This window comes from Sycon ciliatum, chromosome 7 (assembly GCF_964019385.1).
Source record: "Sycon ciliatum chromosome 7, ocSycCili1.1, whole genome shotgun sequence".
NCBI classification, from domain to species: domain Eukaryota; kingdom Metazoa; phylum Porifera; class Calcarea; order Leucosolenida; family Sycettidae; genus Sycon; species Sycon ciliatum.
This window is the reverse complement of record NC_088649.1, coordinates 26697805-26721371: the sequence shown is the minus strand read 5'-3', so window position 1 is coordinate 26721371 and position 23567 is coordinate 26697805. Positions and strand designations below refer to the sequence as shown.

Below are 23567 nucleotides of genomic sequence, written 5' to 3'. Positions count from 1 at the left end.
GGCCTTGCGCTTCCGGCTTACTACAGAATCACACGAGACTTCCGGCATCTTCTTAGGATATCCTTCATCGTCAATGTCGATCGTGCCGACACGCACAACAACACGGGTTATCCTCGTCGACATGACTGAGAGGCGGACAGATTTCGTCGTCGCTTGTGTATCCCCGTCTTTTCGAAAGACCTTGCGCTCATTGAGATCCTTGATGACACGGATGAGTTCCTGAGCTTCGATCTGCTCACCATTTGCAAATGTCTCTTCGACAATATCCAGAACACCTGCAGCCTTCATCACGTTGTACATCAATCTGCGCCCGTCGTCCCAGCAGCGCAGCAGTCTGCCTGTATCCCGCCATGATGAGGATCCATAATCCTCTACGCCATCAACGACGATCTTTGGGAGACGCTGGTGTTTCTCACCGCTCACGAGAACGCGCGTCGACACCCTGCACAGATACTCCGCAATCTCCATGGGAGTTAAGTCCACCCGATCCGGGTGAAGAAGCATGGGTCTTAGCTCGTAGGCTGTGCCCAGATCGGTGAGTAACCGAACGGTTAATTCATCTTTATTACTACAAGAAAATAAATACCACTTCTCTACATATGGTTCGGAGGTTGACCAGGCCGACATCTTTGATCTGATAGAGAGAGAAATTCTGGAGACGGTACTCGATCATCCAATGGACTCAAAAATGAATTGTGAACCAAAAATGAAATTATATCAGGTTTTATAGGTCCCGCCAAGTCCCGTCCCGCCGGGTCCCGCCTCCGGGAAGGTGACGACCTTGGAGAACACGGTGAACACGGTGCGCGCCAAAAACCAAAACGTTGCTCGCGACATGCCGTGTCTTTTTTGGTTCGGGTTTGGAATCTTTCCATTGACATAAGTCAATTAGTTTTCCATCTATGTCCGTAATCGAAAGGTCCATGAGGTGTAGAATTTTTCTAGCTTTCCTCTCGTATAATTCTTTTCGACATACAACAATTCTTTCTCGAACTTTTAGCTGCTGGAATACCGGATTCATCTTGACCTCAGATGCACAGATCATGCATTCATGCATTGACGTCACAGTACATCATTGCAGCACTGATTTCACTGTGAAGTGTGGAACATGGGTCAATGCGCGATAAAAGGATGAACGTGATTTCAGCGGGAAGTGCGCTAATTGGTCACATGTTTTCAGCGGGAAGTGCGGTAAGTGGTTAATTGTTTCCAGCGGGAGATGAGTGGATTGGTTAATTGAAAAACAACCAGTTATTCCGAATTCAACTATTACGAAAACCCTATAAAAATAGGTCCTCGGTACCTTGTCAAGCCATTGTGTGGTTGTCCGCCACCACCCCTGCTCAGGATGGAACCCCTTCGGAAGAAACCTCGTCAGTCTTTTGATGTAGTGAGATCATCTGATCTGTTGCAATTCTTTAGTTATTGTCCTGATCAAGAGTTTGCAGATGTACTAAAGTTTTTCTCTCATGTTCTACCGTCGCTGGAGCTGCTTCTTGAAGAGAATATTGAGCAATGGGGTCAGTACAAGTGTTCTTTGGTAGTTCAGGTGGTGATGCAGAAGCTGAATCCTGCTACAGGACAAATGGTTTCCAACACATTCTTCTTCCGATCGAGTACAACGCTGGTGCTCAACGCCATGGAGCTGAGGGACCTTCTCAGTACGATGATTGCTCAGATCAACGCTCGTCTTGATGATTTCGTTCGTCATGGATCAGGTTGGGTAGTTGAACGGATTTCCTGTTTACACATCGAAATGTCACGCTATTGTGTACTTGGAGGAAGTTCGTACATCCCCTTGCCACCGGAGTTGAAGTCGAAGAAGGCCATTGTTAACGTGCAGAACACTGACAACAAGTGTTTACTGTAAGTATAGCAGTGGGGTTTCAGTGTTGTGTTATGGTGTATGGATTGAACTGTATGTTCTGTCCATGTCTTATGTCATCCGTACTTTAGATGGTCAATACTGGCTGCTAAATTTTCGGCAGACAAGTCTCATCCATATCGTCAATCGTCGTACGCAGAACATGCGGATACTGTGGATGTGAGCGGCATCGAGTTTCCAGCAAAACTGGAAGACATACCAGTCATCGAAAGACTGAACGACGGTCTTTACATCAACGTCTTCGGATATGAAGAGAAAGTCATATATCCGTTAAGAATTTCTCACCAACCGCAGACCGCCATCAATGTATTGCTCATCCAAGACGAACGCAATGACGTGGAGGTGCAGCACTGGGTGTGGATAAAGTCATTCAGTCGTCTTGTTGCTACTGGAGCACGTCGAGCACATTTCGTCTGCTTCAGATGTCTCTCAACACACGTCACGGAGAAGGCATTGAATAATCATATGATGTACTGCAGTGAACATCCTGAAGCCACGGTGGAGATGCCAAAGGCTGGCGATAGAGTGATGTTCAGGAATGTGAACAAGCAGCTTCAAGCCCCATTTGTAAGTAGAACACTTAATCAAGGTGAACACACTGTGGTCTGTTTTTTTTCTTTTTTTCTTTTCTTTCCTGCACATGTTTCTTGACTCTGATTGTTCACCTTTCTGCTGTTTTACTCGGTGTTGTCTCTGCAGCTATTCCTAATTCTCTATCTGTCTTTTCCGCTGTTTTACTCGGTGTTGTCCCTGCTGCTATTCCTACTTCTCTCTCTCTCTCTCTCTCTCTCTCTCTCTCAAATGCAGGTGATCTATGCCGATTGTGAGGCCTTCATAGAACCTCTGTCCGCTGTCAAGAAAATCGGTCATTCGACATTCCAAAAGAACAAGCATGTAGCCTGTTCCTGTTCGTACATTGTAGTACGATCTGATGGCGTCGTCACGAACCGTTTCTTCTACCGTGGAGAAGATTCTATGTTCTGTTTTCTGCTGTCACTTGAGCAAGAGGAGGAGATTATCCGTGATGAGCTTCTTGCATGTAATGCTGGTCAAATGATCATTTCAGAAAGTCAGCAACGTGAATTTGAAACGGTAGTCTGCTGTTGGATCTGTGGTGAAGCGTTGGGTAGCGATCGTGTACGTGACCACTGTCACATCACCGGTGCTTACCGTGGTGCAGCACACAACCATTGTAACCTGAACATGCGGATTGAGCCGTTCAAGATCAAGATTCCTGTGATCTTTCATAACTTGAAGGGATACGATTCTCATCACATCATATCTGCCATTGGGAGAACGTCCACTGATGAGATTACGTATGTGAACGAGAAAGGACAAGAACGGGTACGTTACATATGCGTGGTGTGTGTGTGTGTGTGTGTGTGTGTGTGTGTGTGTGCGTGTGCGTGGATCATGATGTTTTTCTAAGAAGGAAGATCATTACTATGTTGGTACTCATATTCACGTTTATATGATTGATATTCATCTTTACAGCTGCACCTTAAAACTGTGTCTCCTCTTTTTCTTTCTTCTTCTCAGACCAAGCGTCTCGGTGCTATCAAAGTGATTCCCATCAACAGTGAAAAATATGTCACATTCGGATGGAGACAGTTCCAGTTCATCGACAGCCTGGCATTCTTGAACACCTCCCTAGACCGGTTGGTTTCGGCTACACCACCAGATGCATTCGCCCTTCTATCCGCACGATTTCCAGACGAGGATGAACGCAAACTGTTGACACGAAAGGGTGTCTACCCGTATGAATATATGGGGTCGTACGACCAATTCGAAGAAACGCGTCTACCACCCAAGGATGCATTCCACTCAACGCTAACGAACACGGTGAGTAGTGTGACAGATATAGTAGATCTTTCTCTCTTTCTTTTTTCACCATCTTACTTCGAAGTACTAAAATAAGACAAAATGTGTTTGAACGCTTCCTGCAGCTTCATACTAAATAATTGATTGTGTGGGCGAACTACTAAAATAAGTTCGTTGATTTGTTTTTCTTTTTGGTGTACATTTTCTATTCCCTAGGGTATCAGTGATGAAGACTATGCCTATGCGCAAACAGTATGGACTGCGTTTGACTGTGAAGATCTAGGAGACTATCACGACCTCTACCTGGAGACTGATGTGCTGCTGTTGGCTGACGTTTTCGAAAACTTCAGAAGAACTGCTCACACAACCTATGGATTGGATCCCGCTAATTACCTCACCTTACCGGGATTTGCCTGGGATTCGCTGCTGAAAATGACGAAGGTGTCCCTTCATCTCATTTCCGACATTGACATGTTCAACTTCATTGAGCATGGCAAAAGAGGTGGCATAAGCATGGTGTCCGCTAGACACGCCACCGCCAACAACAGATATCTATCGGAGTACAATCCAGACGAGCCGTCAAGCTTCATCCAATATTTAGATGCGAACAATCTATATGGATGGGCCATGTCTCAACCCTTGCCCGTGTCGGACTTCTGCTTTGAAGCAGTGACGGATGATCTTCTGGAGACGGTACTCGATCATCCAATGGACTCTTCGACGGGATACATGGTGGAGTGCGATTTAAGGATTCCAGATGGTGTGCATGACATGATGAATGATTATCCGTTGGCTCCTGAGAAGATGAAGGTGACACGAGATATGCTTTCTCCATATCAGACCCACATGGCAGAGAAACTAATGGTAAGTCATGGTCTATCCGGTGGATATGCTTGTATTAATCTTCTAAGGTTTGTGTATATCTATACTGTCCTCTTGTAGGTGACCGGTTTGGAAGCGAAGAAACTGGTACCAAATCTACTGGTGAAAGAGCACTATGTTCTGCACTACAGAAACTTGCAGCAGTATGTGTCCTTGGGTGTGGAGATTACAGATGTGCATCGTGTGCTCTCCTTCACACAACACCCATGGATGAAGCCATACATCGACACTAATACTGACCTGAGAAAGCTATCAACTTCTGATTTCGAGAAAGACTTCTATAAGGTGGGTACTCCACATCATGTGTGTGTGTGTGTGTATTTAGCGATAGTGTGGGATCTAGTATGTACTGGAAGTGTGAATGACCTGAAGATAACAGTTTTCTTATTGTTGTTTTTCTTGGCTTTTTTTTTTTTTGTATGCCTGTTTATCGTAGTTGATGAACAATGCTGTATATGGCAAGACCATGGAAAACGTTCGAAACAGAGTAAACATCAAGCTCATTCGTGAACAGGATGAAAAACCACGTCTCCAGAAAAGCATCAACAAACCTTCGTACATCCGCAGTGTAGCCTTTGAGAACGATCTGATAGCAATCGAGTTTGCCAGGACAAAGGTGACTCTCAATAAACCCATTTATGTGGGTACAGCCATCCTCGATCTGTCGAAGCACTTGATGTATTCCTTTTACTATGAAGTTCTCCTACCCCGCTATGGACAAAATGTACGTTTGCTCTACACTGATACTGATAGTCTGATCGTACATATTCAAACGGATGATCTGTACACCGATATGTCAAACAACATAACAGCCTATGACACATCCAACTATTCACCATCCCACCACCTGTACAGCACGGTCAACAAGAAGGTGGTAGGGAAGTTCAAGGACGAACTAGGTGGCAAACCCATCAAGGAGTTCATTGGTTTGCGGAGCAAGATGTACGCATACCGCTGTGAAGACAACGACGACAATGGCAAGCGTGCCAAAGGTGTGCAGAGAAGCGTGTTGAAAAACACCATAACCGTCGATGATTATCGAACATGTCTCGTCGAGGAGTCTCAGCTGAAGAGAACAATGAATGTTCTTCGAAGTCGACGACATTGCATTCACGGAGAGGAGCTACACAAGATTGCCCTCTGTGGATTCGACAGTAAGCGTTACATTCTGGAGGATGGTATCAACACCCTGGCATTCGGACACAAGGATATTCCAAAGCACTGAGGGATTTCCACACATACTAGAGCATATGTCATATCTTCTCATGAAATACATTGTAAATACTATGCGATTCATAATATTCACGTTAATCCAAAGCATGAGCTACATTGTACATATGAAATGCTAATACTTTTTGAGATCATTCACATCCTTCTTTGTTAACCAGGTATGGAATTTTTCGTCTTGATAACCCTTCCATTTGACGAGCCGACTGTTCTTGTTGTATTTCAACACCTTATCGAATCTCAATCCTGTGTGTCTGGCATGTTGTAGCTCAGCTCCATAGAACTGTCCTTGAATGACTTCTCCCATCAGGTCTTGAACACGATAGGTGTGGGGTACAGTGGGTAGGACATCGTTTACCACGAACACTTCCTCTGTCCAGTTGGGCGTGTACCCTTTCTCGAAATGACGTTTAGCCACAGCCAAACGCACATCATCACCCACTTTGAATTTAGCTGGTGATTGCTTCGAGTGTACGTCTGCATCTTTTGGTTTTCCATCAAGAGAAGCTTTCGTGGGACTCATGCCGATACTGCGATGTTTCGAGCTGTTGTACTTGACCATAAGCTGAGGAAGGACGTCAAGATACTGTGTCGTAGCTTTCTCCGTGAAATGGCGCCACATTCTGCCTTTCAGTGTTCTATTGAAGCGTTCCACCACCACGGCTTTTCCTTCGTTGTGGGTGCTGTACATGATGATGTTGTGATCCTTGACCCATTGCTTCATTGTTGCATTGTAGAACTCCTTGCCTTCGTCTACCCATAGTTTTTGTGGTACCCTGTTCGATGTTTTCAGGATCAGGTCGAATGCATCCCTGACAGCAGAGCCAGTTTTGGTTTTCAGGGGTACTGCCCAGGCATAGCGACTGTACAGATCGATGACGGTCAGCAGGAATTTGTAGTTCTTGTTGCTTCGGGCAAACCGTTGCATATCCACTAGATCGGCACTCCAGATGTGATCCACAGACCTGCTCTTCACCTTGCGTCTTTTGAAATGCACTCGTCTGGGTTTGTGCAATTCGTTAGCCAGTTGCGTGTGGAATGGTGTGGACTGCGACTTCTTCTTCTGTCTTCCATCATGAAGTGCTTTTTGCACTTTCGTATCCCACAAGGCTCCACCACCTCGCAAGGCACCTAAACTGAGAACCAGTTGATCGTTTTCCAGCTTTTCATCCTCATCGAAGACTCTTCGGAAAATTCGAAGTGCTTCATCCAGACCATATTTGGAAAATAGCTTTCCCATCAATATGGCATACCATCCACATACTGCTGTGCTTCTGTCTTGAACGGCTTGGGTGTTGGTGATGATCTTACAGTCTGCATAGGCTTCTTTAAAGAAATCGCACAGTGCAGGTTCAGTGTAATCTTGCTCCATAGTGTATAGACTGCGTCCGAAACTGTCAAAAACCAGGATCACGTTTTGCTCGCGACACACGGTCAACCAATGATGTCCACCTTCCGGTGCATCGTACACCGGTAGAACGTTGTCGGTGTTGACGATACAAAAGTCTCCATTGTTCAAGGGTGGTAAGAGGTCGTAACTTGTACACCCCACGAACCCTCCAACACCATTCAATCTTCCTTTGATGTCGGCACTGCTGAGAGGGTAGTCCATTCTTGATCATAGCCTGAAAATTTTCGCGCACGTGATCACATTGAACGTCCACTCAGGATATCCTTGATGATACGAGTGATCCTGCTTTTATCCTTCAGAACCTCTTGAATGAATGATGCATCGTCCACCATCACCTTTTGTGCTCTGATCATGAAATGCTCGGGATGGATCAATTTTGCTTCAGTTGTTCTACCATACGTAGAAGTCATATCGTTGAGATCTTGAAACTTGAGCTGCGATCCTGGTACAGCTAGCACTAGGGTGGCTAGTTCATGAATCTTTCGTTCTGATCGAAGGAATCCATCGACATGTTTGTGGATTCCCACCGCACCCGCTATGGTTGCAAACGGGTACCTGGACATGTAGATGCGATTCGTCTCGTTGACCAGAGTAGTGTAGTCGTTCATCGTCTGCGTCTTCAGGGCATCCGCAGCCGCTTCCACCCGACTCCTGAACCTCAGTCGATCTTCATCGTAGAGTTGCAGCAGTTGTGATCGGCTTGTGAAATAGTTGCTCTTCAAAAAGGTTGCCGGTATATTTGTATGTCGGAGGAAACTGTCCAGGATTTGTAGGATCCATCGGTCAAATTCGTGGTCTTGTAATAGATTGAAAGGCACTGATGTTAAAGGTGCCTTTCTCTTCTTCCTGACATCTGCAACGGAATCGCGAACTTGATCGGTAGTGGAATCATAGTTGAGTATGTTGGATGCAATCACATTTCTCACAGACGGGTAACTGATGTGATCGGGATTGTTTTTGGGTGTCATATAGACGCTTTACTCGCGGATCAGCTTGCAGTTCCAACAGGGTGGAGGTGCTCAAACTGTGATCTGGCACTTGGGAAAGAACTTTCTTGACGCTTTTCAAGTAGGTATTGTAGTTATTACCTCCTTTTTGCCGCATGAGTGGTGGTATACCGAGAACTTCCCACGAATTTACTCTCTTCTTGAGGATGTGTTGAGGATGTTTCGACATAAACTGCAAGGTTTGCAACCTTTTACGCTTGGGTATCGAGAAGGATCCCTTTCTGGACCCCACCCTCTGTATACTGCTCGGTAGCCCATTTGAGAATTTCACCGTAAGATGCTCCATTCTTATTCATGATTGGAATTTTTTTTTCAATGTTTCGGCTAACTTTTCGGCTAACTTTTCGGCTAACTTTTCGGCTAACTTTTCGGCTAACTTTTCGGCTAACTTTTCGGCTAAACACGCACATCAACGAGGTTTTTATTCAAAAGTCACCTTTAATGCAGTGTCTTCGCAATACGTGTAGTACTGATTAGAAGAGCAATCAATGGTTAGGATAGGTCTGCGACACACCGCCAATAACTTCTCATACAATCTAAAGATAATGGATGACTTCGTGCACAGACCACCAAACAGAGTATTGAGATAACGCTTGATATTGCTTTTATCAGTGAAGCGAAATAGATACATAAAGTTTGCATTGATCTTCATGTCCTTAATGTTATCAAAGCTCTGAGAGAGAAAGAACACGTTCAACTTATGATGATGACTGTACATGGTGAAGAACTTGTAGAGACACTCTCTTTGACTGCCGTGCTTCAAACCCATCACTCTGATGTCATCAATGATCACATAGGTGTTAGGCTGGAGATCCATGTCTTCGATACACTCGGGCATGGTGCTGTAATGCTTGAAGGATTTGAGGCTTGGGAGACGATACTGATCGGCCGGCGTGTTGGAGATGACAACTATACGCTCAGGTTGCACACGTTTCAGGAGCTTGATGAGAAAGTAGGATTTACCCATGTTGCTCTGTCCCAGAAACAATACGTTTTGACCCCAGGATTTCAGAGCAGGAATGATTTCCGTGAACCAATCCTTAGACTCGAACTGAAGACCAGGAATGTGCAGCCCGTGTCGAGCAGTGGCCGTGGTCGGAACATCGTCGTTCCTTACGGGACTAGTCTTTTTCTTCCTCCCGATTTCCTGTCCAAGGAGCGAGATAAAGTCCATGATCAGATGTTGTAGGATGGACCGATGTGAGCGGAACTCATAGAAGACGGTCCTGCACTGTTAATGTTCTGTCGAATTTTTTGAGCAAATGGAGTTTCAGGACGGGTTAGGGATCTACGAGGTGCAGACAGGAACGATGAAGCTTCGTCGAGGGCACGATGTCCTAGTTTTTTGAACAAGGCCCTTCCTTGTTTCTTTATTCCTCGTGCCCTGCGGCCTTTGGAGCGAACTTGACGAGCTGGTTTCTTGGTTTTTCGAGATGCTCGTTGACGAATCTTCTTCGGTGCATGCCGACGACGACGACTTTTAGTGCGCTTCATGGCACCTGCTGAGCTTCCCTTCCTTACTCCTCTGCCGAATATTTTATCCATTACGTTGTCACCCAGTGATGCCATGGTACCCATGGCCAAGGGAGCAGCCAGATTCGTCAGGAGTGGTATGGCCTTGGCGGCTAATCCTGGTGGAATGGCTAGACCTCCTCGGTGCATGGCAGGGTTGTAAGCTGTTTTCATTTGCGTTTCCACAATGTCTCCGGACTCTCCTCTCCCCAAAAGCATGGGAAGAAGTGTCATTCCTGCCATGGCAGCCAGGGGTCCAAGTCCACCGCGTTGCATTGCATCTTGTTTTGTCGTGGGTTCCGCCATCTGCTTTTCCATCTCATCCGGTCCAGCACCGATTAGGTTTTTCCAGAAGCTCTTTTTCCAGAAGAATCCACCGTGTTGTCGACTCGATGTTTTCAAATCACCACCGTAGACACGATGTCTGGTCTCCAGGTCACCACCTTCCATGATGCCCTTTTACTACTAGGTCGGAATTAATTCATACAACTTCGGCTTTGATACCTTCATCTTTGCTCATGGTGTACAAGTACTTGTCCATGCAGAGAAGGTTGACTTTGATCGAGGCGCCATTTTCGCTAGGTCTCCTCACGGGGGCGTTTGTCACGTCGCTAAATTGATAGTCGATGGACAGATTTCCTCTGGATCTTGGATTGTCTGTGGTCCGATCCAGATTCAAGTTGATAGGCACCATAAAGTAGTGATTGCAGTAATCTGCAGCGGTGATGGGGATTTGCGTTCCATACGTCTTGCCGAAAAAGTCTTGAACCAGATTGTAGCCACGCAGGTAGGAGGATTTGTTGTAATCGTAGAAGTATTGCCCTTCAGTATTACGACTCACATCACACTGGAACTTGAGCGGGTTGTCAAAGAGCGTCTGGTCGTTGACAGTGACACGAAGTTGACTGAGATTTGCATGAATCATGGCCAGTCTGTTCGAAGAATGCGATGCTTCACCTCCAGCCAATGCTGGCTGTGTACCATGAGTCAAATCTGTGAAGAACAGGATCATCCTGCGTGGAATGTCCGCATTGTGAAGCAGTTCCAGTGTACCAGCATCATCTGAAATGCTCTTTTGTATGAGACGAGGGCACCACGTGTGGAAATAGAGTTGTTTGGGAAGGCGTACACGATCGGTGAGATTGGGTTCCATGCGATAGGTAGTGTACACAAAGTCCAATTGGAGTAGATCGATCTCAATATCACCGACGCTCAGAGCACTGTTGGCACCACCGCCTTGATCGCTAAGCATGATGTATCTGGAAAGCTCGGATTGTGGCAGATCAAAGCGAAGCTTCACCTGTGTACCCGGGGGTAACCAAGCATCGTCCTGATTGAAAAACGGTAGGAAGGGTCTCAGCTTGTACTGAAACCGTCCAACAGCTGCACGAAGTGCATTTTCCTGAACCGTGTTGGAGAAGCCTTCGTTGGTGACAAGCTCGACGGTGGGTGCACGCCTGAGTGTGAAATCATCGACGAAATCCGGTGCTTGTGCTGCATTAGCGTTTGCAGCGTTTGTTTCGAAGGCATAGCCATGCTTACGCTTCACACCAAGTTGATAGGGCGTTAAATCCACACCTCTCAATGCTCTTTGCGGATCCAGTTTCTGTAGACCGTAGAGATCCGAGTCCACGTACTGAAGGCGTTCGCTGCTGCTTTCCATTAGACTGAGGATATGCTGAACCATTTGCATGTCGGCAACTTTACTCGATTGCGTGACCTCTGTTCCGTTGATCTCCACTCGAATGTTCTTGAACCACGAAAAGGCTGGCGACGTGGTGCACACCCATCGCGTGTAGTCTCCAGGCTGGTTATTGAGATTGTTTTTGACACTATAGCGCATTTTCACGATGAAATAGCTCTCCCCCAGAGCAATGAAATTCGGCGACGAGATGTCTAGTTCATTGTTCAGGGATGGTGGTGATCGATCTGCTGTGGAAAAGAGTCGTACTCCGCGTCTACCCTCAAGCAACGAGAGTTTCTTCTCCGTCCTGTCGAGGATGTTCTTCTGAACGATCTTCGTGTTGGTCAGGAGTCCCGTGAAGGACTCCGGAGCTTGTGGTGAGTATATCTCCTGTGCCATTCTTGCGAGTCACATTATAATAGGGGTGAATTTTTTTCAAAGATCCAATATCCAGTGTCTTGCGAAAGTCGTTCATCATCGATATCAATCGTTGATGCTCCTCGTTAGTGAGCTTCCCATCTTCAAGAGTAATGCCCAATTCCAACATGAACGAGTCTTCAGCTCTCTCCATCTGCTGCAGTTGTTCGATACACGTGATAAGTTGACGTTTGGTGTCGAGAACGTGTTTACCAATGCATGCCATGATCACGCCGATAATCGTGCTACTGATGGCGATGATTCGAATGCGATGTTCTCCAGATACGGCACCACTCCCTTGAAGAATGTTGAGAATGGTTTGAATGAGTATGAGAAAGGACAAGATTGCAGTGTTGTAAATCACGTACTTCTCCCGGCAACGCACCTTTTCGCTCTCCAATTTCTTTCGTTTTGCTATATCCTCCACCATGTCACGCACGTGACGGACACGAACATCTGGAAGATCCATCTAAGTCGTGTTGGTGATCCGAAGATCAAGGTAGACGGGATATCCGGAAGTAATGTGTTCACCGGTGTTGAATTTCAACCAGAACGAAATGCTAGTCACGTTTTCGTGTGGAAGCAGCAGTCGTTTGTCTTCTTTCCCGAACACGTAGTTATTCAAACCGTTGAGGGTTTGAATAAGAAAAGTCTTCAGCACCCTCGAATCAGTATTGTCTTCGTACTCCACAGCAGGTCCAATGAGGTCGGTGTAGAGCAGGACAAGTCTTCTGCCTTTCGTCAGATCCACAGCGAACGGGAACGTGTGAGATCCCTCGATCGTGTATGGCTTGAGAATAGTGCCCACACCCAGCACCAATGCGGGTGAGTCCTTCTTCAACAAGCACCGTTTATTCCTGGGTACCGAGACACTTATGCGGCTGGTGTGACGAGAGTAGGAAAACACAATGTCTCCGTGTCCTGCTCGTTTCAGAGTGGCATTGATAATAGACACCAAATCGTCTACATCGCTGTATGTTCCCGTCTTGATGGAAAGTCTATCCTCTTCTTCTTCTTCTTCTTCTTCTACACCATGTACCACATAGAGTTTGTTCGTTGTCTCGTCTATGTTCTCAAAGTGTACTTCAAACTGAGCCGATTCAACATGCAGGACTTTATCACGCGTATCGAGCTCCTTCACATTTAGAGTAAAGTTCGGTTTGTGCAATCCCCTGCTCACGCCCGACGTGTTGTTCGCCACTGTCAATATCACAGACATTCTGGTGTTGTGATGACACTCACTATAGATAGGTTTTATTTTTCATTTTCATCTCAAGAATGTAGTGTAGCATGTGTGCTATATATTATGTACAATCAAAGTAGCACTTTCATATATCGTAGTGTGCCATGAGTTCTGTGTGGATGCGCTGGATTGTGTGAGAAGATAAACTCTCTGCAAAGTGCAAATGACAGAACAACTTTGATGAAGTGCCGTTGAAGAATTGAGTACCACCAATGCTATAATTGCAATCTTCGATTCCATTGGTCCTGGAAAATGGGACAGTGTCTAAGTTGGAATGTATCAAAATGGAGTTTACGTATAGAGTGAATAGGCCTTCTGAATTCCGAGCGTAACTTATGACACACTTTGTACCCAAGAGATCCGTCATACTCGACACAGGTTTATCCAAAGCCGCCGATAATTGGCTGACTACAGACGAAACGGGTATGTTGAATGATGAATGGCCGGGACGCGTGAAGTAGTTGCCGCTTATGTGGGTGGCAGTGAACAACACGTACAAACTATCCAAGCTGAAATTTCCGACAGTATCGATATCGAATGCCTTCAATGCCATGTTTCTAGGGTCAGGTGCGTCCACTTGAATTACTTGGAACATTGCAAAAGACATGTTGTCGTGAAACAGATTGACGAATCGTTCTCTAATGGAAACTTCGCTGGGTTGTGTAATGTTGAGGTAGAAGTGATCGTCTCGGAACATGTCGATGCTGTTCACGTTGATTCTCTTGTCCTTCATGTCAACGAGATTTATCCCTCTGTATCTGTTTCTGCTCACCCTGGTGACGGATTCAAATCTGCTAGGATGAGAGTATATGTAGAGGTAGGCGTTTCTCCGAATGAGAGGTAGTAGATGAAACGGATCGGATAGGTTCTGATTTGATTGCGGACCCATGGGGCCTCTGGTTCCTTGAGGACCTATGGGGCCGATGATTCCTTGGAGACCCACGGGACCTCTGTTTCCTGGAGGACCGGTTGGACCGATGGTTCCTTGGGGACCCATGGGACCTGTGGTTCCTTGATCACCTTGCACACCACGTTCACCTTGTGGGCCGTCTTGCCCATCTTCTCCTCTAGGTCCAATCTCACCTTCAGGCCCGACCAATCCACGTTCTCCACGTGGTCCAACTTCACCTCTGGGACCTTCTGGACCAGGTATTCCTTGATCACCTTTTTGACCGCGTTCACCACCTTGCCCATCAGCTCCTCTAGGTCCAGTCTCACCTTCAGGACCGATCAATCCACGTTCTCCACGTGGACCAGCTTCACCTCTTGATCCATGAAGCCGACCAAACGCCTTCCATTTCGAGCTGAATTTCTTGTACACGATGAGCGTGGTTGCATCGAGATAAAAGTCACCATTTCTCCCTACAGAGTTCAGTGGCATGCCACCTCCGCTAAGCCATCCCAATCCCCGATCACCACGAGGTCCTTTCATCTTGCGCACAGTGTCCATACCAGTTTGCAATCTCGATGATGCTTGTTGGATTTCATTCTTGACCCAACCGGCAGGGACAGCACATGTCAAAGAACTATCATCGTACGCCAAATTACAGATGGAATGCTCGTTCATGTTGAGGTTAGCATCCATGGACACGGATCCATCTGTTTTCACGTGCAGCTCATCAGCTGCTATGGCTTGATCTGTGTAGCGCGTAGATCTGTTTTCCACATCTTCCACTTTGCTCTCATCGGCTTTCACCTCTTTCAGTTTCTCCACATCATGAACCAAGGTGTTTTCGGTGTCATCGTTCCCCACAACTGATTGTATTTCGGTAATATCATTCCGCATGCTTTGCATGTGCTTGAGGGAAGTCTCCTCCCCATCACTCCTATGGAAATGCGTAGCCCAGTACGCCATCTTCACACACACACACACACACACACACTGTTCTAATTATGATAGGAAATATTTTCTTTCTCAAATAAATCATTATGATACTCATGTGTGCTAGTGGTAATCTAATGAAGCGATGATATGTTAGCAAGAGAGAGAGAGAGAGAGAGAAAGAGAGAGAGAGTGAGAGAGCATGAAAAAAAAAAAAAAAAAAAAAAAAAAAAAGGGTTAGGATATAAAGTCTTTCTGATCAATCAATGTGGTAAGATAGACTAAGCATTTAGCAGATTCAAGTCCAGTGAATTGTCCGGTAGGGTGTCAGGGAGAGACGCTGCCGCCGCCACCGTTGTGTCAAACGCAATGTCAGCAGTCACGTTGTCAGCAGTGCTCCACTTCTTGAGGAATGCAATCACCAGTCGAGTCAATTCAGCCTCGGGAAGGTCTTGCACGGTGTCGTGATCCCTTTCACAAAGCCGTGAGTCTACAAACATCAGGGGGATTGCCGAAAGCCATGCCTTGAATTCGCACTTCTCCCTGTTGAAAGATATAGTGGAAGGATGCAGATAGAGCTGACACTCTTCGTTCATCGGGAAGTTGGGCACACCCTTGGTTGGCTTGAGATACAAAGCAGTCACACTCTTCCCTTGGTACATTGCAGGGAAGATGTTACTCCGTATCCTGTTGATATGTGGAGATCTCACGGCACGTCTCAAAGGTGTTGAGGTCTTCAGGAAGAATTGAATGAGATCGTCTTGTGAAGCCTGGACGTACAGCTTAAGTTGACCAAAGCGTCCTTCACATACCGTGCCATTGACAAGCATGCCCGGTAAATCACCGCGCGTATAGTAGAAATCGGTGCCAGGAGCAACATGATAGTCGTGGGCGGTCTTGCTGTACATTGCTTGAACACACTCTGCTGCCCCATCCGTAATAATGGTGGCGACACCTGGTAGTATGGTAGGACGAGGAGATGGCATCTTGATCTTAGGCAGAGGCTCCAGATTCGGATTACGGCTAGCACGTCGCTTGTAGAGACCGGGTTTCTTTATCGTCTTGATAGCGAACGGGTCAATACCCAAACAGTCCACAACATCTTCACCAGCAACAACAACATCAGTGGCCATCATGATATCAGTCACGAGAGATCCAGTGAGATCCAGAGGGAGAGAGAGAGAGAGAGAAGGCTTGAGCAACGAAACAACAAAGGCAGTTGTGAGTGAATGGAGGACTGTGCTTGCACATATATACCCTTTTGACCGCCGCCGAGTTTGAAATAACATCCTATGGGAGGTGACGACCTTGGAGAACACGGTGAAATTGTTCAAGAATCAACCAATCAGAGGACACGGTGAGCAGATGATAAGATTTAACCAATCACAGCACGACTTGCACTTGACCTGTCGGAACATGTCTCGGTCATGACTGAACGTGTCTCGACCATGTCTCAGAACAGGTTCCCGAGAGTGTAAATCTCCAACGCATTGCTAACATTGATGACGTACTGCAGTCTTGGTAAATTGATAGAGTATGTTGGCAAGATCAGGTGGGAGAGAGGTCACGTGATCTACTAAATATTCCAGACTGTAGTCATGCCAACAATAGGCATCTATTAGAAGATGCATCATGGACAGGTCTGCAGGTGACATCAAGGACAAATTAACTTTCAGAGTGTTCAGCTGTCTAGCGGACAGAGGACCCTTGATGTGTTCCATGAGATGTAGAAGAAACATCAGTGGAAAACATGATGGAAGAGGTTGTGTAATGCGGCTGCTTCTCAACCATGATACATTACTGCGCGGTAAAGAAGAACGCAGTGTGCGCACTGCATCATGATCCTCATGAAGTATACACGATAATGCTATTGCATAGTTCATGCTTTTATAGCTGCTGGACTTCTTCATTGCTTGCAGTGCCTCTTGAACAGGGTGAAACTGTGCATGCGGTAAAGTGAAGTCGATCTTGTTGAGAAAATGTACAAGATGACGATTCACACCTTGAATGCGATCGGAATCCGTGTAGGTCTTTATGCTAGTACAACGCTCTCTCCACTTTACCTCGGGCATGTAAATGTCAGCCATTACCAATCCACACTGAGAACAAACTCTATGACCAGCATGCTCAACTTGTTCTTCACGATGATAACACACTTCTTCACTTTCCTCTATCTCCTTCTTCTTCTTCTTCTTCTTTTCCTCCAGCGCACATTGCTTCTTTGAACGTACATAAGCATACAGGATCTCAAATTCAGAATCCATTTTCACTGCACCACGACAACTTGAAACTGACTGGATCATCATTCAAGAACACACCTTTTATACTTACATAATCATGACACCATATTACCTTATTGTTTAGGGTAGAGCATAACACCCCAATACATATTTTCAATAATACCCCCTTTTTTTTTTTTTGAGGTAGGGGCACCCCCTGGCACATATTTTTATCCGCAAAAAAACCGGGCCAAAAATAATTTTCACCGCAAAAATGGGGTACTATTAGTACCCCATTTTTCAATAATACCCCTTTTTTGGGACCCGGGCGCCCCCTGGCACAGAACCCGCTCGTCCCTTACTACTGAAACCGTCCAACAGCTGCACGAAGTGCATTTTCCTGAACCGTGTTGGAGAAGCCTTCGTTGGTGACAAGCTCGACGGTGGGTGCACGCCTGAGTGTGAAATCATCGACGAAATCCGGTGCTTGTGCTGCATTAGCGTTTGCAGCGTTTGTTTCGAAGGCATAGCCATGCTTACGCTTCACACCAAGTTGATAGGGCGTTAAATCCACACCTCTCAATGCTCTTTGCGGATCCAGTTTCTGTAGACCGTAGAGATCCGAGTCCACGTACTGAAGGCGTTCGCTGCTGCTTTCCATTAGACTGAGGATATGCTGAACCATTTGCATGTCGGCAACTTTACTCGATTGCGTGACCTCTGTTCCGTTGATCTCCACTCGAATGTTCTTGAACCACGAAAAGGCTGGCGACGTGGTGCACACCCATCGCGTGTAGTCTCCAGGCTGGTTATTGAGATTGTTTTTGACACTATAGCGCATTTTCACGATGAAATAGCTCTCCCCCAGAGCAATGAAATTCGGCGACGAGATGTCTAGTTCATTGTTCAGGGATGGTGGTGATCGATCTGCTGTGGAAAAGAGTCGTACTCCGCGTCTACCCTCAAGCAACGAGAGTTTCTTCTCCGTCCTGTCGAGGATGTTCTTCTGAACGATCTTCGTGTTGGTCAGGAGTCCCGTGAAGGACTCCGGAGCTTGTGGTGAGTATATCTCCTGTGCCATTCTTGCGAGTCACATTATAATAGGGGTGAATTTTTTTCAAAGATCCAATATCCAGTGTCTTGCGAAAGTCGTTCATCATCGATATCAATCGTTGATGCTCCTCGTTAGTGAGCTTCCCATCTTCAAGAGTAATGCCCAATTCCAACATGAACGAGTCTTCAGCTCTCTCCATCTGCTGCAGTTGTTCGATACACGTGATAAGTTGACGTTTGGTGTCGAGAACGTGTTTACCAATGCATGCCATGATCACGCCGATAATCGTGCTACTGATGGCGATGATTCGAATGCGATGTTCTCCAGATACGGCACCACTCCCTTGAAGAATGTTGAGAATGGTTTGAATGAGTATGAGAAAGGACAAGATTGCAGTGTTGTAAATCACGTACTTCTCCCGGCAACGCACCTTTTCGCTCTCCAATTTCTTTCGTTTTGCTATATCCTCCACCATGTCACGCACGTGACGGACACGAACATCTGGAAGATCCATCTAAGTCGTGTTGGTGATCCGAAGATCAAGGTAGACGGGATATCCGGAAGTAATGTGTTCACCGGTGTTGAATTTCAACCAGAACGAAATGCTAGTCACGTTTTCGTGTGGAAGCAGCAGTCGTTTGTCTTCTTTCCCGAACACGTAGTTATTCAAACCGTTGAGGGTTTGAATAAGAAAAGTCTTCAGCACCCTCGAATCAGTATTGTCTTCGTACTCCACAGCAGGTCCAATGAGGTCGGTGTAGAGCAGGACAAGTCTTCTGCCTTTCGTCAGATCCACAGCGAACGGGAACGTGTGAGATCCCTCGATCGTGTATGGCTTGAGAATAGTGCCCACACCCAGCACCAATGCGGGTGAGTCCTTCTTCAACAAGCACCGTTTATTCCTGGGTACCGAGACACTTATGCGGCTGGTGTGACGAGAGTAGGAAAACACAATGTCTCCGTGTCCTGCTCGTTTCAGAGTGGCATTGATAATAGACACCAAATCGTCTACATCGCTGTATGTTCCCGTCTTGATGGAAAGTCTATCCTCTTCTTCTTCTTCTTCTTCTTCTACACCATGTACCACATAGAGTTTGTTCGTTGTCTCGTCTATGTTCTCAAAGTGTACTTCAAACTGAGCCGATTCAACATGCAGGACTTTATCACGCGTATCGAGCTCCTTCACATTTAGAGTAAAGTTCGGTTTGTGCAATCCCCTGCTCACGCCCGACGTGTTGTTCGCCACTGTCAATATCACAGACATTCTGGTGTTGTGATGACACTCACTATAGATAGGTTTTATTTTTCATTTTCATCTCAAGAATGTAGTGTAGCATGTGTGCTATATATTATGTACAATCAAAGTAGCACTTTCATATATCGTAGTGTGCCATGAGTTCTGTGTGGATGCGCTGGATTGTGTGAGAAGATAAACTCTCTGCAAAGTGCAAATGACAGAACAACTTTGATGAAGTGCCGTTGAAGAATTGAGTACCACCAATGCTATAATTGCAATCTTCGATTCCATTGGTCCTGGAAAATGGGACAGTGTCTAAGTTGGAATGTATCAAAATGGAGTTTACGTATAGAGTGAATAGGCCTTCTGAATTCCGAGCGTAACTTATGACACACTTTGTACCCAAGAGATCCGTCATACTCGACACAGGTTTATCCAAAGCCGCCGATAATTGGCTGACTACAGACGAAACGGGTATGTTGAATGATGAATGGCCGGGACGCGTGAAGTAGTTGCCGCTTATGTGGGTGGCAGTGAACAACACGTACAAACTATCCAAGCTGAAATTTCCGACAGTATCGATATCGAATGCCTTCAATGCCATGTTTCTAGGGTCAGGTGCGTCCACTTGAATTACTTGGAACATTGCAAAAGACATGTTGTCGTGAAACAGATTGACGAATCGTTCTCTAATGGAAACTTCGCTGGGTTGTGTAATGTTGAGGTAGAAGTGATCGTCTCGGAACATGTCGATGCTGTTCACGTTGATTCTCTTGTCCTTCATGTCAACGAGATTTATCCCTCTGTATCTGTTTCTGCTCACCCTGGTGACGGATTCAAATCTGCTAGGATGAGAGTATATGTAGAGGTAGGCGTTTCTCCGAATGAGAGGTAGTAGATGAAACGGATCGGATAGGTTCTGATTTGATTGCGGACCCATGGGGCCTCTGGTTCCTTGAGGACCTATGGGGCCGATGATTCCTTGGAGACCCACGGGACCTCTGTTTCCTGGAGGACCGGTTGGACCGATGGTTCCTTGGGGACCCATGGGACCTGTGGTTCCTTGATCACCTTGCACACCACGTTCACCTTGTGGGCCGTCTTGCCCATCTTCTCCTCTAGGTCCAATCTCACCTTCAGGCCCGACCAATCCACGTTCTCCACGTGGTCCAACTTCACCTCTGGGACCTTCTGGACCAGGTATTCCTTGATCACCTTTTTGACCGCGTTCACCACCTTGCCCATCAGCTCCTCTAGGTCCAGTCTCACCTTCAGGACCGATCAATCCACGTTCTCCACGTGGACCAGCTTCACCTCTTGATCCATGAAGCCGACCAAACGCCTTCCATTTCGAGCTGAATTTCTTGTACACGATGAGCGTGGTTGCATCGAGATAAAAGTCACCATTTCTCCCTACAGAGTTCAGTGGCATGCCACCTCCGCTAAGCCATCCCAATCCCCGATCACCACGAGGTCCTTTCATCTTGCGCACAGTGTCCATACCAGTTTGCAATCTCGATGATGCTTGTTGGATTTCATTCTTGACCCAACCGGCAGGGACAGCACATGTCAAAGAACTATCATCGTACGCCAAATTACAGATGGAATGCTCGTTCATGTTGAGGTTAGCATCCATGGACACGGATCCATCTGTTTTCACGTGCAGCTCATCAGCTGCTATGGCTTGATCTGTGTAGCGCGTAGATCTGTTTTCCACATCTTCCACTTTGCTCTCATCGGCTTTCACCTCTTTCAGTTTCTCCACATCATGAACCAAGGTGTTTTCGGTGTCATCGTTCCCCACAACTGATTGTATTTCGGTAATATCATTCCGCATGCTTTGCATGTGCTTGAGGGAAGTCTCCTCCCCATCACTCCTATGGAAATGCGTAGCCCAGTACGCCATCTTCACACACACACACACACACACACACTGTTCTAATTATGATAGGAAATATTTTCTTTCTCAAATAAATCATTATGATACTCATGTGTGCTAGTGGTAATCTAATGAAGCGATGATATGTTAGCAAGAGAGAGAGAGAGAGAGAGAAAGAGAGAGAGAGTGAGAGAGCATGAAAAAAAAAAAAAAAAAAAAAAAAAAAAGGGTTAGGATATAAAGTCTTTCTGATCAATCAATGTGGTAAGATAGACTAAGCATTTAGCAGATTCAAGTCCAGTGAATTGTCCGGTAGGGTGTCAGGGAGAGACGCTGCCGCCGCCACCGTTGTGTCAAACGCAATGTCAGCAGTCACGTTGTCAGCAGTGCTCCACTTCTTGAGGAATGCAATCACCAGTCGAGTCAATTCAGCCTCGGGAAGGTCTTGCACGGTGTCGTGATCCCTTTCACAAAGCCGTGAGTCTACAAACATCAGGGGGATTGCCGAAAGCCATGCCTTGAATTCGCACTTCTCCCTGTTGAAAGATATAGTGGAAGGATGCAGATAGAGCTGACACTCTTCGTTCATCGGGAAGTTGGGCACACCCTTGGTTGGCTTGAGATACAAAGCAGTCACACTCTTCCCTTGGTACATTGCAGGGAAGATGTTACTCCGTATCCTGTTGATATGTGGAGATCTCACGGCACGTCTCAAAGGTGTTGAGGTCTTCAGGAAGAATTGAATGAGATCGTCTTGTGAAGCCTGGACGTACAGCTTAAGTTGACCAAAGCGTCCTTCACATACCGTGCCATTGACAAGCATGCCCGGTAAATCACCGCGCGTATAGTAGAAATCGGTGCCAGGAGCAACATGATAGTCGTGGGCGGTCTTGCTGTACATTGCTTGAACACACTCTGCTGCCCCATCCGTAATAATGGTGGCGACACCTGGTAGTATGGTAGGACGAGGAGATGGCATCTTGATCTTAGGCAGAGGCTCCAGATTCGGATTACGGCTAGCACGTCGCTTGTAGAGACCGGGTTTCTTTATCGTCTTGATAGCGAACGGGTCAATACCCAAACAGTCCACAACATCTTCACCAGCAACAACAACATCAGTGGCCATCATGATATCAGTCACGAGAGATCCAGTGAGATCCAGAGGGAGAGAGAGAGAGAGAGAAGGCTTGAGCAACGAAACAACAAAGGCAGTTGTGAGTGAATGGAGGACTGTGCTTGCACATATATACCCTTTTGACCGCCGCCGAGTTTGAAATAACATCCTATGGGAGGTGACGACCTTGGAGAACACGGTGAAATTGTTCAAGAATCAACCAATCAGAGGACACGGTGAGCAGATGATAAGATTTAACCAATCACAGCACGACTTGCACTTGACCTGTCGGAACATGTCTCGGTCATGACTGAACGTGTCTCGACCATGTCTCAGAACAGGTTCCCGAGAGTGTAAATCTCCAACGCATTGCTAACATTGATGACGTACTGCAGTCTTGGTAAATTGATAGAGTATGTTGGCAAGATCAGGTGGGAGAGAGGTCACGTGATCTACTAAATATTCCAGACTGTAGTCATGCCAACAATAGGCATCTATTAGAAGATGCATCATGGACAGGTCTGCAGGTGACATCAAGGACAAATTAACTTTCAGAGTGTTCAGCTGTCTAGCGGACAGAGGACCCTTGATGTGTTCCATGAGATGTAGAAGAAACATCAGTGGAAAACATGATGGAAGAGGTTGTGTAATGCGGCTGCTTCTCAACCATGATACATTACTGCGCGGTAAAGAAGAACGCAGTGTGCGCACTGCATCATGATCCTCATGAAGTATACACGATAATGCTATTGCATAGTTCATGCTTTTATAGCTGCTGGACTTCTTCATTGCTTGCAGTGCCTCTTGAACAGGGTGAAACTGTGCATGCGGTAAAGTGAAGTCGATCTTGTTGAGAAAATGTACAAGATGACGATTCACACCTTGAATGCGATCGGAATCCGTGTAGGTCTTTATGCTAGTACAACGCTCTCTCCACTTTACCTCGGGCATGTAAATGTCAGCCATTACCAATCCACACTGAGAACAAACTCTATGACCAGCATGCTCAACTTGTTCTTCACGATGATAACACACTTCTTCACTTTCCTCTATCTCCTTCTTCTTCTTCTTCTTCTTTTCCTCCAGCGCACATTGCTTCTTTGAACGTACATAAGCATACAGGATCTCAAATTCAGAATCCATTTTCACTGCA

General features: G+C 46.2%; 1 protein-coding gene across 2 annotated transcripts; it reads left to right on the top strand.

The window, feature by feature from the left end:
- Positions 1-4078: 4078 nt before the first annotated feature.
- Positions 4079-6000, top strand: LOC135821232 (uncharacterized). Of its 2 annotated transcripts, XM_065334293.1 has the most exons (3): positions 4079-4570; positions 4649-4873; positions 5025-6000. In XM_065334293.1, exons 1-3 carry the CDS (start codon positions 4139-4141, stop codon positions 5811-5813), a joined length of 1446 nt encoding a protein of 481 aa, XP_065190365.1. In that variant the 5' UTR covers positions 4079-4138; the 3' UTR covers positions 5814-6000. The 2 variants fall into 2 exon arrangements, with proteins under 2 accessions (XP_065190365.1, XP_065190366.1); XM_065334294.1 differs by lacking the exon at positions 4649-4873.
- The last annotated feature ends 17567 nt before the right edge of the window (positions 6001-23567 follow it).

Bases quoted from the DNA above. Each gene is read 5' to 3' on its own strand.
- LOC135821232 (XM_065334293.1), top strand. From the start codon at position 4,139: ATGACGAAGGTGTCCCTTCATCTCATTTCCGACATTGACATGTTCAAC. The intron at 4,571-4,648 runs GTAAGTCATGGT...GTCCTCTTGTAG, and splicing joins ACATGGCAGAGAAACTAATG to GTGACCGGTTTGGAAGCGAA. The intron at 4,874-5,024 runs GTGGGTACTCCA...TGTTTATCGTAG, and splicing joins TCGAGAAAGACTTCTATAAG to TTGATGAACAATGCTGTATA.